At 40.6% G+C, this 14,551-nt stretch overlaps 1 protein-coding gene across 1 annotated transcript; it reads right to left on the bottom strand.

The window, feature by feature from the left end:
- Positions 1–3,880: 3,880 nt before the first annotated feature.
- Positions 3,881–14,163, bottom strand: LOC308075677 (GTPase IMAP family member 8-like; the record flags this gene model as incomplete). Its single annotated transcript, XM_080415625.1, has 4 exons — positions 13,420–14,163; positions 11,301–11,915; positions 8,652–8,892; positions 3,881–4,250 (listed from the first exon to the last, which is right to left on the bottom strand). The coding sequence occupies exons 1-4, from the start codon at positions 14,087–14,089 to the stop codon at positions 3,881–3,883; spliced, it is 1,896 nt and encodes a 631-aa protein (XP_080271751.1). The 5' UTR covers positions 14,090–14,163.
- Positions 14,164–14,551: the final 388 nt, after the last annotated feature.

The following is a 14,551-nucleotide window of genomic DNA, read 5'->3' as shown; positions in this document are numbered from 1 at the left end:
ACACACACACACACACACACACACACACACACACACACACACACACCCCCCCCCCCCCCCCCCCCCCCCTCGGCTCTCATCTGATCTTTATCTGATACATTTTAGTCCTCATCGTTTCAACCACACACCATATGTTTTCCTGTAGCTTCATGATCTCTCTACACAACTGTATCAGTCAGGAGCCAACACCCAAAGACGTTTATCTACTTTTCATCAGGAAATACCAAGAAATGTGTGTGCGCAGAGTAGCCTACGTGCAAGTTGATGTTGGATAGGTGATATGTATATGGTTATTCAGAGTTTGCAAGGGGAGTGCATGCGTCATTGAATAATAGGTGTTGTATCAAGTGGGATTCCATAAATATCTATAATGTAGGTTTATGGATCAGTCGTTACTGTATCACTACAAAGACTGTTTATACCAGAAAAAGACACTCCTCGGCTAGGCTCTCATCTGATCTTTATCTGATACATTTTAGTCTCAGAAACTTAAACCACACTCCATATGTTTTCCTGTAGCTTCACGATCTCTCTACAGTTACACAACACACACAGCTGTATCATTCAGAACCAACACCCAAAGAAGTTGATCTACTTTTGAACAAGATATATCAAGAAAGGTGCACTGTATGTGTGTGTGTGTGTGTGTGTGTGTGTGTGTGTGTGTGTGTGTGTGTGTGTGTGTGTGTGTGTGTGTGTGTGTGTGTGTGTGTGTGTGTGTGTGTGTGTGTGTGCGCGCGCGTGCGTGTGTACAGTAGCCTATACATGCAAATTTATGTTGGATAGGTGATATATATAAGGTTGTGCATAGTTTGCAAAGTGAGTGCATGCATCATTGGATAATAGGTGTTATATCAAGTGGGATTCCATAAATATCTATAATGCTAGCACACACAGCCTACCATTTCACTGCTCATGAAAAGCATGTATGCGTGACTATACGCCACCCATACATATAGGAGTGAGGGATCATACAAACCCATCCATTTACTGTATATGTCACAGGGAAATTGGAGAACCAGGGAAATTGAAAACGGAGCGCTCGTTTTTAGGCGGGGGGCTTCGGGGCGAGGCGGGGCTTTTCGAGACAGGGTTTTTTTACGCAAGGCTCGCGAGGAGGAGGAGGAGAAGGAGGACGCGGCGCCGCGAGGCGGGGCTTTGATGCGAGGCGGTGTGATGAGGAGGAGGAGGAGGAGGCGGCGGCGCCGCGAGGCGGAGCTTTGATGCGAGGCGGAGCTGGCTTTTGTTGTTCCCCCCCACATAGCAACCAGGTCGAATCAGCGCCGTCCGAGTTGTAAACCGATAGGGAGAGAATAGATCTTTTCATGGATTACTATCCGTGTGTGTGTGTGTGTGTGTGTGTGTGTCAGGGATAAACTAAAACAAATGTTAAAAGCCAGAACACAATAACATTTTCTTAACAGTCATACTTTCAATAAACCAAATTGAAAGCATGAGCGCGTGTGCGCGTGTGTGTGCGTGTGTGTGCGGGGCCATACAGTATATGTTAGTGCACTGTGGTTGGGAAGCCTCGTGGCTTGCATTTCCCTCTAGTGTTGGTTCTACAGAATTGCCTGGGGGGGCGGTGAAAACGAGCGCTCCTTCTCCAATTTCCCTGGTTCTCCAATTTCCCTGTAACATATATACTGTACAATGTACAGTAACTGAACAAGGTAAGGGTCGCCAAATAGGCACAGGCTCAGAATGAACAGAACTGGAGGAGGCCGATGTATCAAGAGTGTCACGTTTATTCCACAATGACCATTAAAACCACAAAAGCAAAGGGAATGGGGGGGATTAGACTACTATGACTGGGTGGTCGAGATCTTAAAATGGGGCTAATAGGCGATAGGGGGCGAATCTTCAGGGCTTCATGATAAAAAGGGCCTCTAACGTGGTCCTGCAGCAAACCAAAAGGAAAAGAATACCAATACACAAAACCAAAGTCATAAATAAGTAAACACAACAAACACAAAATCCAAACCATGACAAATTAATTAATGGCCCATGCCAGTATTTACCCATTACCTCACCCCTACCATTGCACAGGATCCAACATACATGACCGTCACTGACAAAACCCAGTCTCCAATATGAAATATGAGATATTAAATATAAAATATGACACGTGGGAAAAACTGAATGGCTAGTTGACCTCCTTCCTACAATAAACCACACATACAAGAAACATCTGGTTACCCTTCAACAGTGACTCATCCCAGACATTACAAGATATTACAAAAATAACAAAAAAATAACACAACATACCCAGTCAACATAGGCTATCCTTAAGGATCCCACGATAACTGCCCACAGGATTCTATGGAGCTAACCATTGGACTGACCTGGAGGCTCTGGAAACAATACTTAGCTTAAATTTAACTTTTAAACGTGTTTGGGTTCCATTTAACGTCTACTCTGGCTTTTGTGAGGACCCCGGACAGTTTTAAGTTGCTTGATTCAGTATTTAGATATTTAATATTCATTTTTATCAGACACACCCCCTTCCTATATAAACCCCATTGTAACTGTAAACTCCATTTTATGTTAGATTCATTGAAAACATCTGTCGTATATGTATCAAATATCTTAATACTGAATCAAGCAACTTAGAAACTGTCTGGGGGGCTCACAAAAGCCTGAGTAGACGATAAAATACCCCCCAAAAAATTGGAAGTGAAATATCCTTTAAGTGTAGAATGTGAACAAGTATATTTTCACAACTCATTCAGTTTTTATCATTCATTAAGTTCCATGTTTATTCCATCTCAACACATCACAAATATCTTCAGTTGTAATTATCTCAATAAACACTCGAAATATAATTGATTGTGGACTCTGATGCTACTAATCAGTGTTGTACAAACAGTATGGAATACTGAAAAAATGTTCTCCAATCTAGTTGAATTTTTACAATTTTACATTACACCAGTATGTTAACCCATTCAATCCGGGGACGCATCTCTGTCATTTTAGATGTCTTTGGCTATTCAAAAATAGCAGATATACAAGCTCATAGCGCTTGTAGATCTGCTATTTTTTTTAAATCGTGAAAAAGTGTGCAAATCTTTGAATATATATATTTTTTAAAGCAAACATTTTTCAAATCGTTGCTTCTGGGGATTCTACAAATGTCTTCTAAATCCTAACAAAAATCCTAAGAAAAAACTTATGTTGCTATAATATCAGTGGTTTTCATATAGGACCGCAAAATGATATGTATTTGGCCGCGGATCCCCAACTCAAAATATGTTGTTCCATCAGCAAAGCAAAGATTTGAGTAAAATAATGTAGCTTTTTTTTTTTAAATATACATATACTCAAAGATTTGCACACATTTTCACGATTTTTCCAAAAATAGCAGATCTACAAGCTCATAGGTGCCGCGCTATGAGCTTGTAGATCTGCAATTTTTGAAAAGCCAAAGAAATCTTAAAATGACACACAGATGCGTTCCCGGTCTTAAAGGGATAATGAAAAGCTTTCCAACAAGGTCATTGTGAAAATATGACAAATCGCCCTCCTAGTAGTAAACAGGAGTGTTATTTGGGGTTTCAGGGGATGGTATTTGCCACCCTGTAGTGTTCACATTCATTTTTTACAGATTAATCTGATTTCAGATCAACTCTGAGAGCATCTCAATCCATGCCCTTCCATTTACATGTGACTATGTGACACGTTATAGATATGTTTTCTTGTCTGCAAACATACATTTAATAACCAGTATACAGTATATGTCATGGGATGTCATTATCAAAAACAGGCCTTCAATGATCAAGGGGAAAAAAAACAGGCCTTCAATAATCAAGAAAAAAAAAACAGGCCTTCCAATGTTTTGGCAAAACTAAAGAACTAAAAATGGTCGTGCATGAGGTCAAGGTCACGGCAGTTTTCTTCCTCCCCTCACTCGCAGCCGTGGGCCACGACAGGACCGCTGGCCACGGGAAGGATGAGGAGGAGGAGCTGGTGGCTGGCGGCCCGCTCTGGTGTTGGGAGGAGAGCGAGCTGCTGCTGCTACTGTTGGTGGTGGTGGAGGTGTAGCAGCTGGTGGCACCGCTGTTTCCAGGGTAGATCGGGCCGCCAGAGGCCCCAGCCCAGAGAGCCGCTCAAGAGCTGCAGCACTGCGTTGAAGCGCCACAACACCTTCGCCCATGAGCCGCTCCTGTCTGCCCAGCTGTCTGTTAAGGCTGCAGAGAGGCTGAAGTTCGACACGGCAGTAGTGGTCTGATTTCTGGTGGCGACGAGTCGGCCTACAGGGAGGAGCGGTGGTGTATGGACAATCACCTCTCTGAATGTCAGTAAAACCAAGGAGATTGTGGTGGACTACAGGAAGCAGAAGGATGAGGGGGGGGGGGGTTTAGAGCTTACAGCGTACAAATGTTTTAGCATCAAAATATACTTTGAGTACCAAAGTAAAGGTACTCAAATCAGAATATAGCCGATCTACAAGCTCATAACGTGTCACATTGTAGATCGGCTGTATGTGGTTACTGTGTGTTTTGTATTAATAATAAAATCTGCAAAGTAACAAGTAACTAAAGCTGTCAAATGCTGTCATTGTTGTGGAGTAGAAGTAACAAAAATGGAAAGGAACGTAAAAGGACCTCAAAATTAAACTGCGCATGGTAAGCACTTGCATAGTACTTGAGTAAATATACTTAGTTACTTTGCAGCACCACTGCCTGACAGCCAATGACTGAGAGATTAGCTAGCACCAGCTGCACTGATTGCTAGAGTTTATATTAATGGGTTTATATTAATGGTCCTAACTAAAAATGTATACATCACACAGCTTAGATCTGGATTAAGTCGGAGAGCAGACCTGTGCGCACTTGATGATGTACAATAAATATTTGTAGTGTAAAAAATGTGGCCACAGTGACTTTACGAAAACACTTCTCCTCTGTCCTTCTCTCTCTAGGGGTTTTCAGTTGAAATAACATTGACTTTCCCATTGACTTTTTGGGGTGTTTAAAGTGAAATATATAGGAGAAAAGTACAAGCACACGTGTCTAGGGCTGGGTGCGGTAACCGCAATACCGGCATACCGCGGTGCTGTAAAACGGGTTCATTACCGCGATTAAAAAAAACAAAAACAAAAAACATTATAAACAAAATATTCATGTTAAATATTTAGCCACCCAAAAATATATTTTTGCCGGTGGAAGTTATACGAGTGAAATAAAAAGTTTACCATATTAAACACATATCATTGTTAAGTGTGACTGTGATTATTCATGAACATAATATCATGACATGTCTATTCTAGCTATAAACGAGCAGATCTACAAGCTCAGCGACAGCGAGTCCCAAAGTGTTGCACTTTTGCTGTAGAAAGATGAGATTTACAACCCTGATAAGAGGGGGGAGGCACCGTGGGGATCGACTGGAGTCAGAGCAGGGCCAGTCCATTATTAAACTTATGGGGGTTTGCTTTTGTGTGTGTCAAGCGCGTATCGTCATTGGGGCCAACGAGGCCATGGCCCGGTCTGTAAACCCAGCTTGTCCCTGTGTAGGGGCAAGATCCAGGGGGAAAAAAACAAAAAATCAACATTAGCAGCTCTCACCCTATTCTGTTGTAGCCGACCACAGAAAGTCGCCTTTTGTTTTCAAATGGGGCTCATTTGCATTCGGCCGAATTGTTAATGAGTGGCCATTAAAAACCAGTTTAGCCGTCAAACCGGTTCTGGCCCGGTCAACGTTAGAATCCACCAAACGCCACTGGTGTGTGTGCCTGATAATTAATTATTTCTTGGCTTTAGTATTACAGAAATTGTTAGATTGAATATATATAGTCTACACACACAACACGATGTATAAAAAGTAAGCATAAGCTGTTTGAGTTACATTATTTTCAAGTACTTGAAACTACCGTTTTCATACGCGAATACTAATGAAGTACTGTAGCCTACTCACTGAATGGCAGGTCGTTGAGTTAATGTATGAATTCCGTTGCCAGCAGCCATTAATTATCACCTCAAGAACAATACAATAGCCACACACATCATAAGCCACTAGTTAGACCACATTATTGCTGTTTGTATTGCTGCGCCCCCCAGCCCAGCCACTCCTGGGTGCATCGTATCAGATGCGTATCAACGTATCAGATACGCCGTTTTGAACGTTTTTTGGATGTATACGGTGGCGACGAAGAAAGTCTGCAGGCCATACGGTGTATGCAGCGTACCACGGTAGAACACATCACTGGCTTGGGTCGGAGTCGCCAGTGTAATTTCACTCTCATATATATACCTCGTCGTACGATAGTGTCTTACATCACGTGTCAAAAAGAGCAGATCTACAAGCTCACCGAGCTTGTAGATCTGCTATTTCCGGCAGCCGAGATCAATCGATTGACGGCATTCACGCCACGGCACTGACGCAAAAAATACGACTGTTTCATTTCTTTCCTAACAAACAGGGAAAAGTTCCCTACTTTACTTAATCCTAATAGTTTTTATCTGAGATCAGGCTTTCCAATAATCTTTGATGGATTATGCTAACGTCATGGTCATGGAATATAAACATTTGGAACGATGCCACGGCCACGCAGACTGGTTAACTACGAGAGATGAGAGAAAACATCATCCAGACCAGGTTCTTTAAAATTGGCTGCGTATCGCGTCGCAATATGCGGAACATACTGCCGTGCATACCGTAACGGGGAGCAATTACCGCAGAAAATAAAAATCCATACCGCCGGCCAGCCCTACACGTGTCCACAGTAACCTGGATTTTTTACAGTTTGAATGGAATGGTTTTTTGTTAGGTGAAAGTTAGGTGCCATACTTTTTATGTATGTCATTTTTGTTTCCACCAGGAAATCTATAAGGAACAAAACAATTCCTTTAGATATTGAAGGAAATTATAAGATCGGCATGATGTGTTAACATAATGAATAACAAAGTGTTTTCACTTGACATTATTATTACTATATTTTTGTCCAGATCTTTTATACTTTACTTTGCCTACTTTACATTACTCCAGCTGGTTTGTACAAACCTGAGGACCCATGGTATCCCAGCAAGATCTGACATGTCTGATGCAACAATGCTACATGCTATATCAGAAACATGGTAACTGTAATGCAATGCAATGTAATGTGAGTGTAAGTGTAATGTAAGTTTAATGTCCAATGAAAACAAAATCATACAAAACAAACATTTTATAATTTTTTGAAGAAAGTTACTAGGCTGAAATGGCACCGAATAGTAGGAATGACCCATCATTATTAGAACAAAAAATGACTTTAAACAGCACTGACCTGAGACAGAAGCAGCTGTTCATTTGGATGGTGGTGGTGTTGCACTGGGCTGAGCGTTCCTGTTGTGAAATTCAAATTGTTATCTAAATACTGAATCAAGCAACTTAAAAACGGTCTGGGGGGCTCACAAAGGCCTGAGTAGATGATAAAATGACCAAACGTTTTTTTGAAAGTGAAATATCCCTTTAAGTATGTGTATAATGTGTTATACACATGGGATGCATAGCAAGTGCTACCCATTTCGGTAGCACAAAGACTTAAAATCCATTTGAAAAAATTGATTTTCACTGTTCTCAGGTCAAATATTGATATGCGATTAAAATGCGATTAATTGCGATAAATTAATTACAAAGCCTCTAATTAATTAGATTAATTTTTCTAATCGAGTCCCAGCCCTAATTATAATACAGCATTATTAAATGATTATAAAGTAACAAATGGCCACTTATAATAACTTATGATCATAGTGTAATGCATTATAACAGTAATTATAATGCATTATTACAGTGATTTAAAGGAGATAAAAATGTAATAATAACACCTTATAAAATTATCATAATTTTACAAATGTTCACTTTATATTAACTTATAATCATAGTATAATGCCTTATAAGTGATAATAAGGCATTGTAAACGCGATAATAAAGCCTTATCAAATGATCATAAAGTAACAAATGACCACTTATAATAACTTATAATCGTAGTATAATGCATTATAATAATTATGACACACTATAACAGTGATAATAAAGCATTATCAATTGATTATGATGGATTATAACTATGATAATTAATTTGGGATACATAGCAAGTTTGGCAGCAATTATTAAGTATTATAACACTTGATACTTATAAATCATTATAAAAGGCCTTATAATGTGTTATGGTTATAAAGCATTATGAGTATTTATGAGCCCTTATAAATCTGATTATCCAGGGTTATGAGCAGATTATGCCTTATAAGTATGTTCATGATGCGTTATACATATAGGATGCATAGCAAGTACTACCGATTTCTACATTACATTATAGAACCAAACATTGTCAGTAACTTAATTAACATTTTCATAGGTTATAACTATATATATATATATATATATATATATATATATATAAAAGAGACATATTTTGTCTCTTGAAGAGATCACCTAATGCAAAGTTAACACCACAGGGACAAAACATAAGATGAAAATATTGGGTAAACAATTCTAGTTAATATTGTAAGACGTATGAATATACTGGCATTAAAGTGTGAATCTCTTGGAAATAGAAAGAGGATAAATGAGAATGACAAATGACAGTGAAAGCATCATGGCCTGAAAAGGTACATTGTCTTGTACTAATACAATGTTTGGTCTACAGATGAACATAAATGAGTATTACTTACAGCTCATCAAGAAGACCCTTCTCATATATTTCAAGACCTTTGTAGAAAACGTCTTTGGCTTTTGTGCAGTTCAACAATGTGTAGAGTTCCCTCATCTGATCCTGATGGGTGCGCTTGACCATCACATTATCGTAGCCCTCGCTGTTGATAACATGCTCCTGATGGAGCAGATCCAGGATGGGTTTGACCATGGTCACTGTCTGAACCAGGCCAAGCCGGTATTCATCGACAAAGTGATTATCTGAAGATAAGTGGAATGAAAATGTAGTTCTTGGTGATACGCTGTGCCAAACCCATTTAAACACGTTTCTGAACATTCTACATTTTAAAATGCAAAGACTTTCCATCCCTCTGTTAATGGAATATTAGCAAATGTGTGTATACACCTATATCATCTGTTTTGGGGGGATTTAAATGGGCTCATCAATCATTGGAATAGCCAACAAGCCTTCCAGTATAAAAATATATGGATGGAAAGTGATCATGTGAATGGAATGTTAGATCTGTTTCATTATGATGCATGTGACCATGTTTTAACACAGTATATGAAGCACTTAAAGGAACTACAGACTAAAGGCAAAGAGTGTGAACAGCTCATAGCACATCTATTCATAGAATCTGCTTACCTTCAACTTTAGAGACTCTTGTACTTGTTGAGCTTGGATTCCTTGGAATTGACATTGGTGGGTCAGTGTCTGTAGCTTCATGCAGGTCTGATGTATAAACTATCGCTGAGTTAGAAAATACAACAGACTTGTATAAGAAACCTGGTATTACCTGACATTAACTGATATTAAATTAATTGCATTTGTGTTTAACAAATAAAGTGCAGAAGGTTTTCCTGTACTGTTTTCTGGTTTTGCAAAATTTGACCTGCTGGTGGCGCTATAACAGGCCAATGTGAAAAGGGTGGCATTTGTTCCTCAACGTAGTGCAAATGTGCGTTCAAAGTTTCATCGCAATCGGACGCTGCGTTCATGATTTGTGCCATTTTGCTCAAAACGGGCCACTCCTGCAAACTTTAGATGTCAATCTTAGCCTAATCTCTCAAGAACAGATTCTGCTCTCCGCTTGAATCTGTCGGGGGGGTTCGTCATAACGTGTACGCACTGGCCTACAAGTGGGCGTGCCTTCAGATCAGGAAGCAGGCCACGCTTTACCCAATCAAATGTAGTGGATTAACGTGTGTGCCGTTCCTTCCCCACTAGAAACAAGCCGAAACTCATTTAACAATAGCGCTCGGAGCAGACAAAACCAGAGAAAGATATTCACATTTTAACTTGCTCTTTCATCATAGAAACAAGTGGGCTTATAACCAAATTGATCCATGTTCTCTGGGAGAAGTGGTGTTAGTATTCCGTGTAGAAATATTGTTAGTGGGAATGAAAGGGGGCAGACCAAAACCCTGGTTTCCTTGCGCACGGGTGCTCCATTATGCTCCCCCCAGAGCCAATTGAAAGAGTAAAAAACAGCAGAGGGCACTGTTTTTCCTTTTTTATTTGGTGATGGCTTCCCAGATTGATCTTATCCAATCAGGATGGAATATGAAAAATCAAACAGATCAGTGAAAAAATGCAGGGCAAAGGTTTTTCCTTGGCCTCTAGAGAGTGTGCATACAAACTTTTACACAGATCGGTGCAGTTATAGGTAAAAACACGAATTGGCCTGTAATAGCGCCACCATGAGGCTGATTTGAACATTTTCAAATGACATTTCTTCCTCGGCCTAATGGGAATGTGTGTGCAAAATTTCATGGAAATTGCATGTTGTGTTCATGATTTGAGGCATTGGGTTCGAAACGGAGTACTCCTGCAAACTTTGGAAGCCAATTTTTGCCAATCAGGGTGGAATATGAAAAATCTGATAAAAACATATTTTTTTTATGACTATAGAGATACTGTATACCGATTTGCGGGATTTTTGGCCAAAATCTGTAGGAGTACTGTCCAAAAATGGGTTTTGCACAAATCGGCCTCCTGTTGGCGCTATAAAAGGCCCATGTGAAAATTTGGGGGAGAGGTTCTGCTCTGTCATCCAGGGACTGTGTGTGCACAGTTTTTGCTGCGAGCAAGCCAACGGCGCCGGAGATTAGCTGTACACAGACAAGACAGAATGACACACACACGGACACACGGACGGACGGACGGACGGACGGACGGACGGACAGGGGGCAAAACATACTCTCATAGACAATTATTAACAGACAAATGTTAATCAAATCAAATCATATCCTGTATGACAAGACTCTCCCACTACAGTAGTTACTCCTCCATAGACATCTTCCTTAAATCTTAAGGAGGGGGGGATGTGAATGATCCAAGCACCACCGAAGAAGAGTACACCCAGAACTCACGTGATCAATTTCCTTTCATGTTAAAGGATTTATAAAAGTCAGTTTTTCTCTGCTTTCTATTGTTTTTGCATAGCTCTGGAATGGGGGGATCGCGACCGGACATTTTTTCCCCCTATACTACGACACCCCCGTGTGTGTAATGAGCCGATCTCCGTGAGGACGAAGGTCACAGAGAATAATCCATGATTTATCAAAGGTACAATAAAATCGCTAGTTTTCGCTGTCAGCAGTGGCACACTATTATACTATTACTCTGGCAGTCAAAGAGTTAATGAGTAATGACTGGTTTCTCTCACTTTGTTTCCTTGCTGCTTCTTGGAACATCTGGTTGGTGTAGTGGCTTCCACCGTTCTTCTTCACCATCTGGTTGATTTTCTCCAGCAGCTCAGTGACCTGAGAGGGATCCTTGCTTTCGTTGTTAAAGACATGATAAAAACCACTACATTTGCTGATTAATTCTTGTAGTTCTGGAGAATCTTTTACAAATTCTTCAATTGAACCTTTAAGCTGGTCACCATAAGTGAAGAGAATCATGGTGTATTTGTCTGAACTTTGTCCAAATTCTTTCCGAATCTTTTCCACAACGTTCTTCTCCTCGTCTGTGTATCTCCCTAGTCTGATCACAGCCAGGAACACATGAGGACCAGGAGCAGCACAAGTAATACAGTTTTTGACCTCTTTAATGGTTTCATTATTACTGAACCCAGTGTCAAACAAGCCTGGAGTGTCAATAACAGAAACCTTTTTACCAGACACTACACCACTGGCCCGACTACAGGTCTTTGTCGCTGATTTGAATCCAAACTTGGATTCAAATGCTTTAGGACCCAGGATGGTGTTTCCTGTGGCACTCTTTCCAGCTCCAGTCTTCCCCACCATCACAATCCGGACTTCTTCATCATTTATGAGAACTGATGAAAGAAAGAAAGAAAGAAAGACAGACAGACAGACAGACAGACAGACAGACAGACAGACAGACAGACAGACAGACAGACAGACAGACAGACAGACCATGGCAGAATGTATTTATGAATTCATCATTTGAAGTGTGTTGATCATGTTACAGCAACATGACTTTAATTGGGGCATAATTTAAAGTTTAGGCTCTCTAAGTTATAGAAGGCTATGAATTAGAGGGGCTAGAATTATTATATTTCATACTAATTGTATTTAGCTAACTAAAACTCCTCACAAAGTTCAGAAACGTAACTTTTGCACATTATTTCTCCGTTTCAATATTAACAATTGGTATTGTATTTTATATTGTTTTTATCGTTGATTAGTCACCTTTACAATGAGGTATAACTTGTAAGGATCGCGCAATTGTGGAATGAGCAACACAGCTAAACGTGTGGGTAGCACCTCCAAAGAAGTTGCCAAAATGCCCCAATATACTTTTGTTGGTAATCGCTGTCGTTTTGAGCGACCTGCCACACCTGTGACTGGCACACACCTGCTGGCCGGTGAGTGCCAGTCACAGGTGTGTGACTGGCACCTGAGCATGGGTCTTGCAACTTTGACAGATATCTCTGGAAGATAAAAAGCCTATGGTCCCTCAGTGAATCAACCAGTCTTCTTGGGGTGTTGTCTTCCTGGTACGGCCACTTCGTGGTCTGTCTTTGACTTCACCAGTCTCACGGAATGGTACCAGGGCTGACACCAAATAATGCTGCGACTCTGCGTAACGGAACACCAGCTTCCACTTGCCCCATTGCACGGGTCTTATCCTTAAGGGACAAACATGATATCTTTCCATGGGGGCAGTGTTGCTGCTTGGAACATATAGCCTGGCATTGGCCAGACTGATAATGTGTATTCACTCTCACGTTCCTCACCGGTATCAGTCTGGACTTTGGCCCATAGAGAGCTAGTATGAGAAATCAGACTTTTTTAATGCTTTTCACTGTTGTACGGACAGCAGTTGAAAAGCAGTCACTGATTGGCCCGATCATTTTCTGATTTCTCATACTCGCTCCCTATGGGCCGAAGTCCAGACTGATACCGGGGAGGAACGTGAGAGTGAATCCACATTATCAGTCTGGCCAATGCCAGGCTATGGAGCATACACACAAACTCAACAAAGTTGCAGAACCCATGTTCAGGTGCCAGTCACACACACAACTGTGACTAGCACACTGTCACATTGTAAAGGTGACTAATCAATGATAAAAATTATATAAAATACAATACCAATTGGTATTACTGAAGGGGAGAAATAATCAACCGAAGTTAAGCTTCCAAACTTTTTATTAAGAGTTTACATATGTACATTACACTACTAATCATCTAAGGGGATCCGGGGACCCCCAGGGGTCCTTGAAGGGGTTCCAGGGGGTTCTCTGGCAGCAGTGGCACACTATTACACTATTACTCTGGCAGTCAAAGAGTTAATGAGTAATGACTGGTTTCTCTCACCTTGTTTCATTGCTGCTTCTTGGAACATCTGGTTGGTGTAGTGGCTTTTACCGTTCTTCTTCACCATCTGGTTGATTTTCCTCAGCAGCTCAGTGACCTGAGAGGGATCCTTGCTTTCGTTGTTAAAGACATGATAAAAACCACTATATTTGCTGATTAATTCTTGTAGTTCTGGAGAATCTTTCACACATTCTTCAATTGAACCTTTAAGCTGGTCACCATGAGTGAAGAGAATCATGGTGTATTTGTCTGAACTTTGTCCAAATTCTTTCTGAATCTTTGCCACAACGTTCTTCTCCTCGTCTGTGTATCTCCCTAGTCTGATCACAGCCAGGAACACATGAGGACCAGGAGCAGCACAAGTAATACAGTTTTTGACCTCTTTAATGGTTTCATTATTACTGAACCCAGTGTCAAACAAGCCTGGAGTGTCAATAACAGAAACCTTTTTACCAGACACTACACCACTGGCTTGACTGCAGGTCTTTGTCACTGATTTGGGTGAAAACTTGGCTTTAAATGATTCAGAACCCAGGATGGTGTTTCCTGTGGCACTCTTTCCAGCTCCAGTCTTCCCCACCATCACAATCCGGATTTCTTTATCATTTGTTATGAGACCTGAAAGAAAGAAAGAAAGAAAGAAAGAAAGAAAGAAAGACAATGGCAGCATGTATTTATGAATTCATCATTTGAAGCGTGTTGATCATGTTACAGCAACATGACTTTAATTGGTGCATAATTTAAAGTTTAGGCTCTCTAAGTTATAGAAGGCTATGAATTAGAGGGGCCAGAATTATTATATTTCATACTAATTGTATTTAGCTAACTAGAACTCCTCACAAAGTTCAGAAACGTAACTTTTGCACATTATTTCTCCGTTTCAATAATAACAATGGTATTGTATTTCATATTGTTTTTATCGTTGATTAGTCACCTTTACAACGAGGTATAACTTGTAAGGATCGTGCAATCGTGGAATGAGCAACACAGCTAAACGTGTGGGTACCTCCAAAGAAGTTGCCAAAATGCCCCAATATACTTTTGTTGGTAATCGCTGTCGTTTTGAGCGACCTGTCACACCTGTGACTGGCACACACCTGTGACTGGCACACACCTGCTGGCCGGTGAGTGC

This window comes from Gymnoscopelus braueri, assembly GCF_963280865.1.
Source record: "Gymnoscopelus braueri genome assembly, chromosome: 20".
Classification (NCBI taxonomy): Eukaryota; Metazoa; Chordata; class Actinopteri; order Myctophiformes; family Myctophidae; genus Gymnoscopelus; species Gymnoscopelus braueri.
This window is presented reverse-complemented; position numbering and strand designations above follow the sequence as displayed.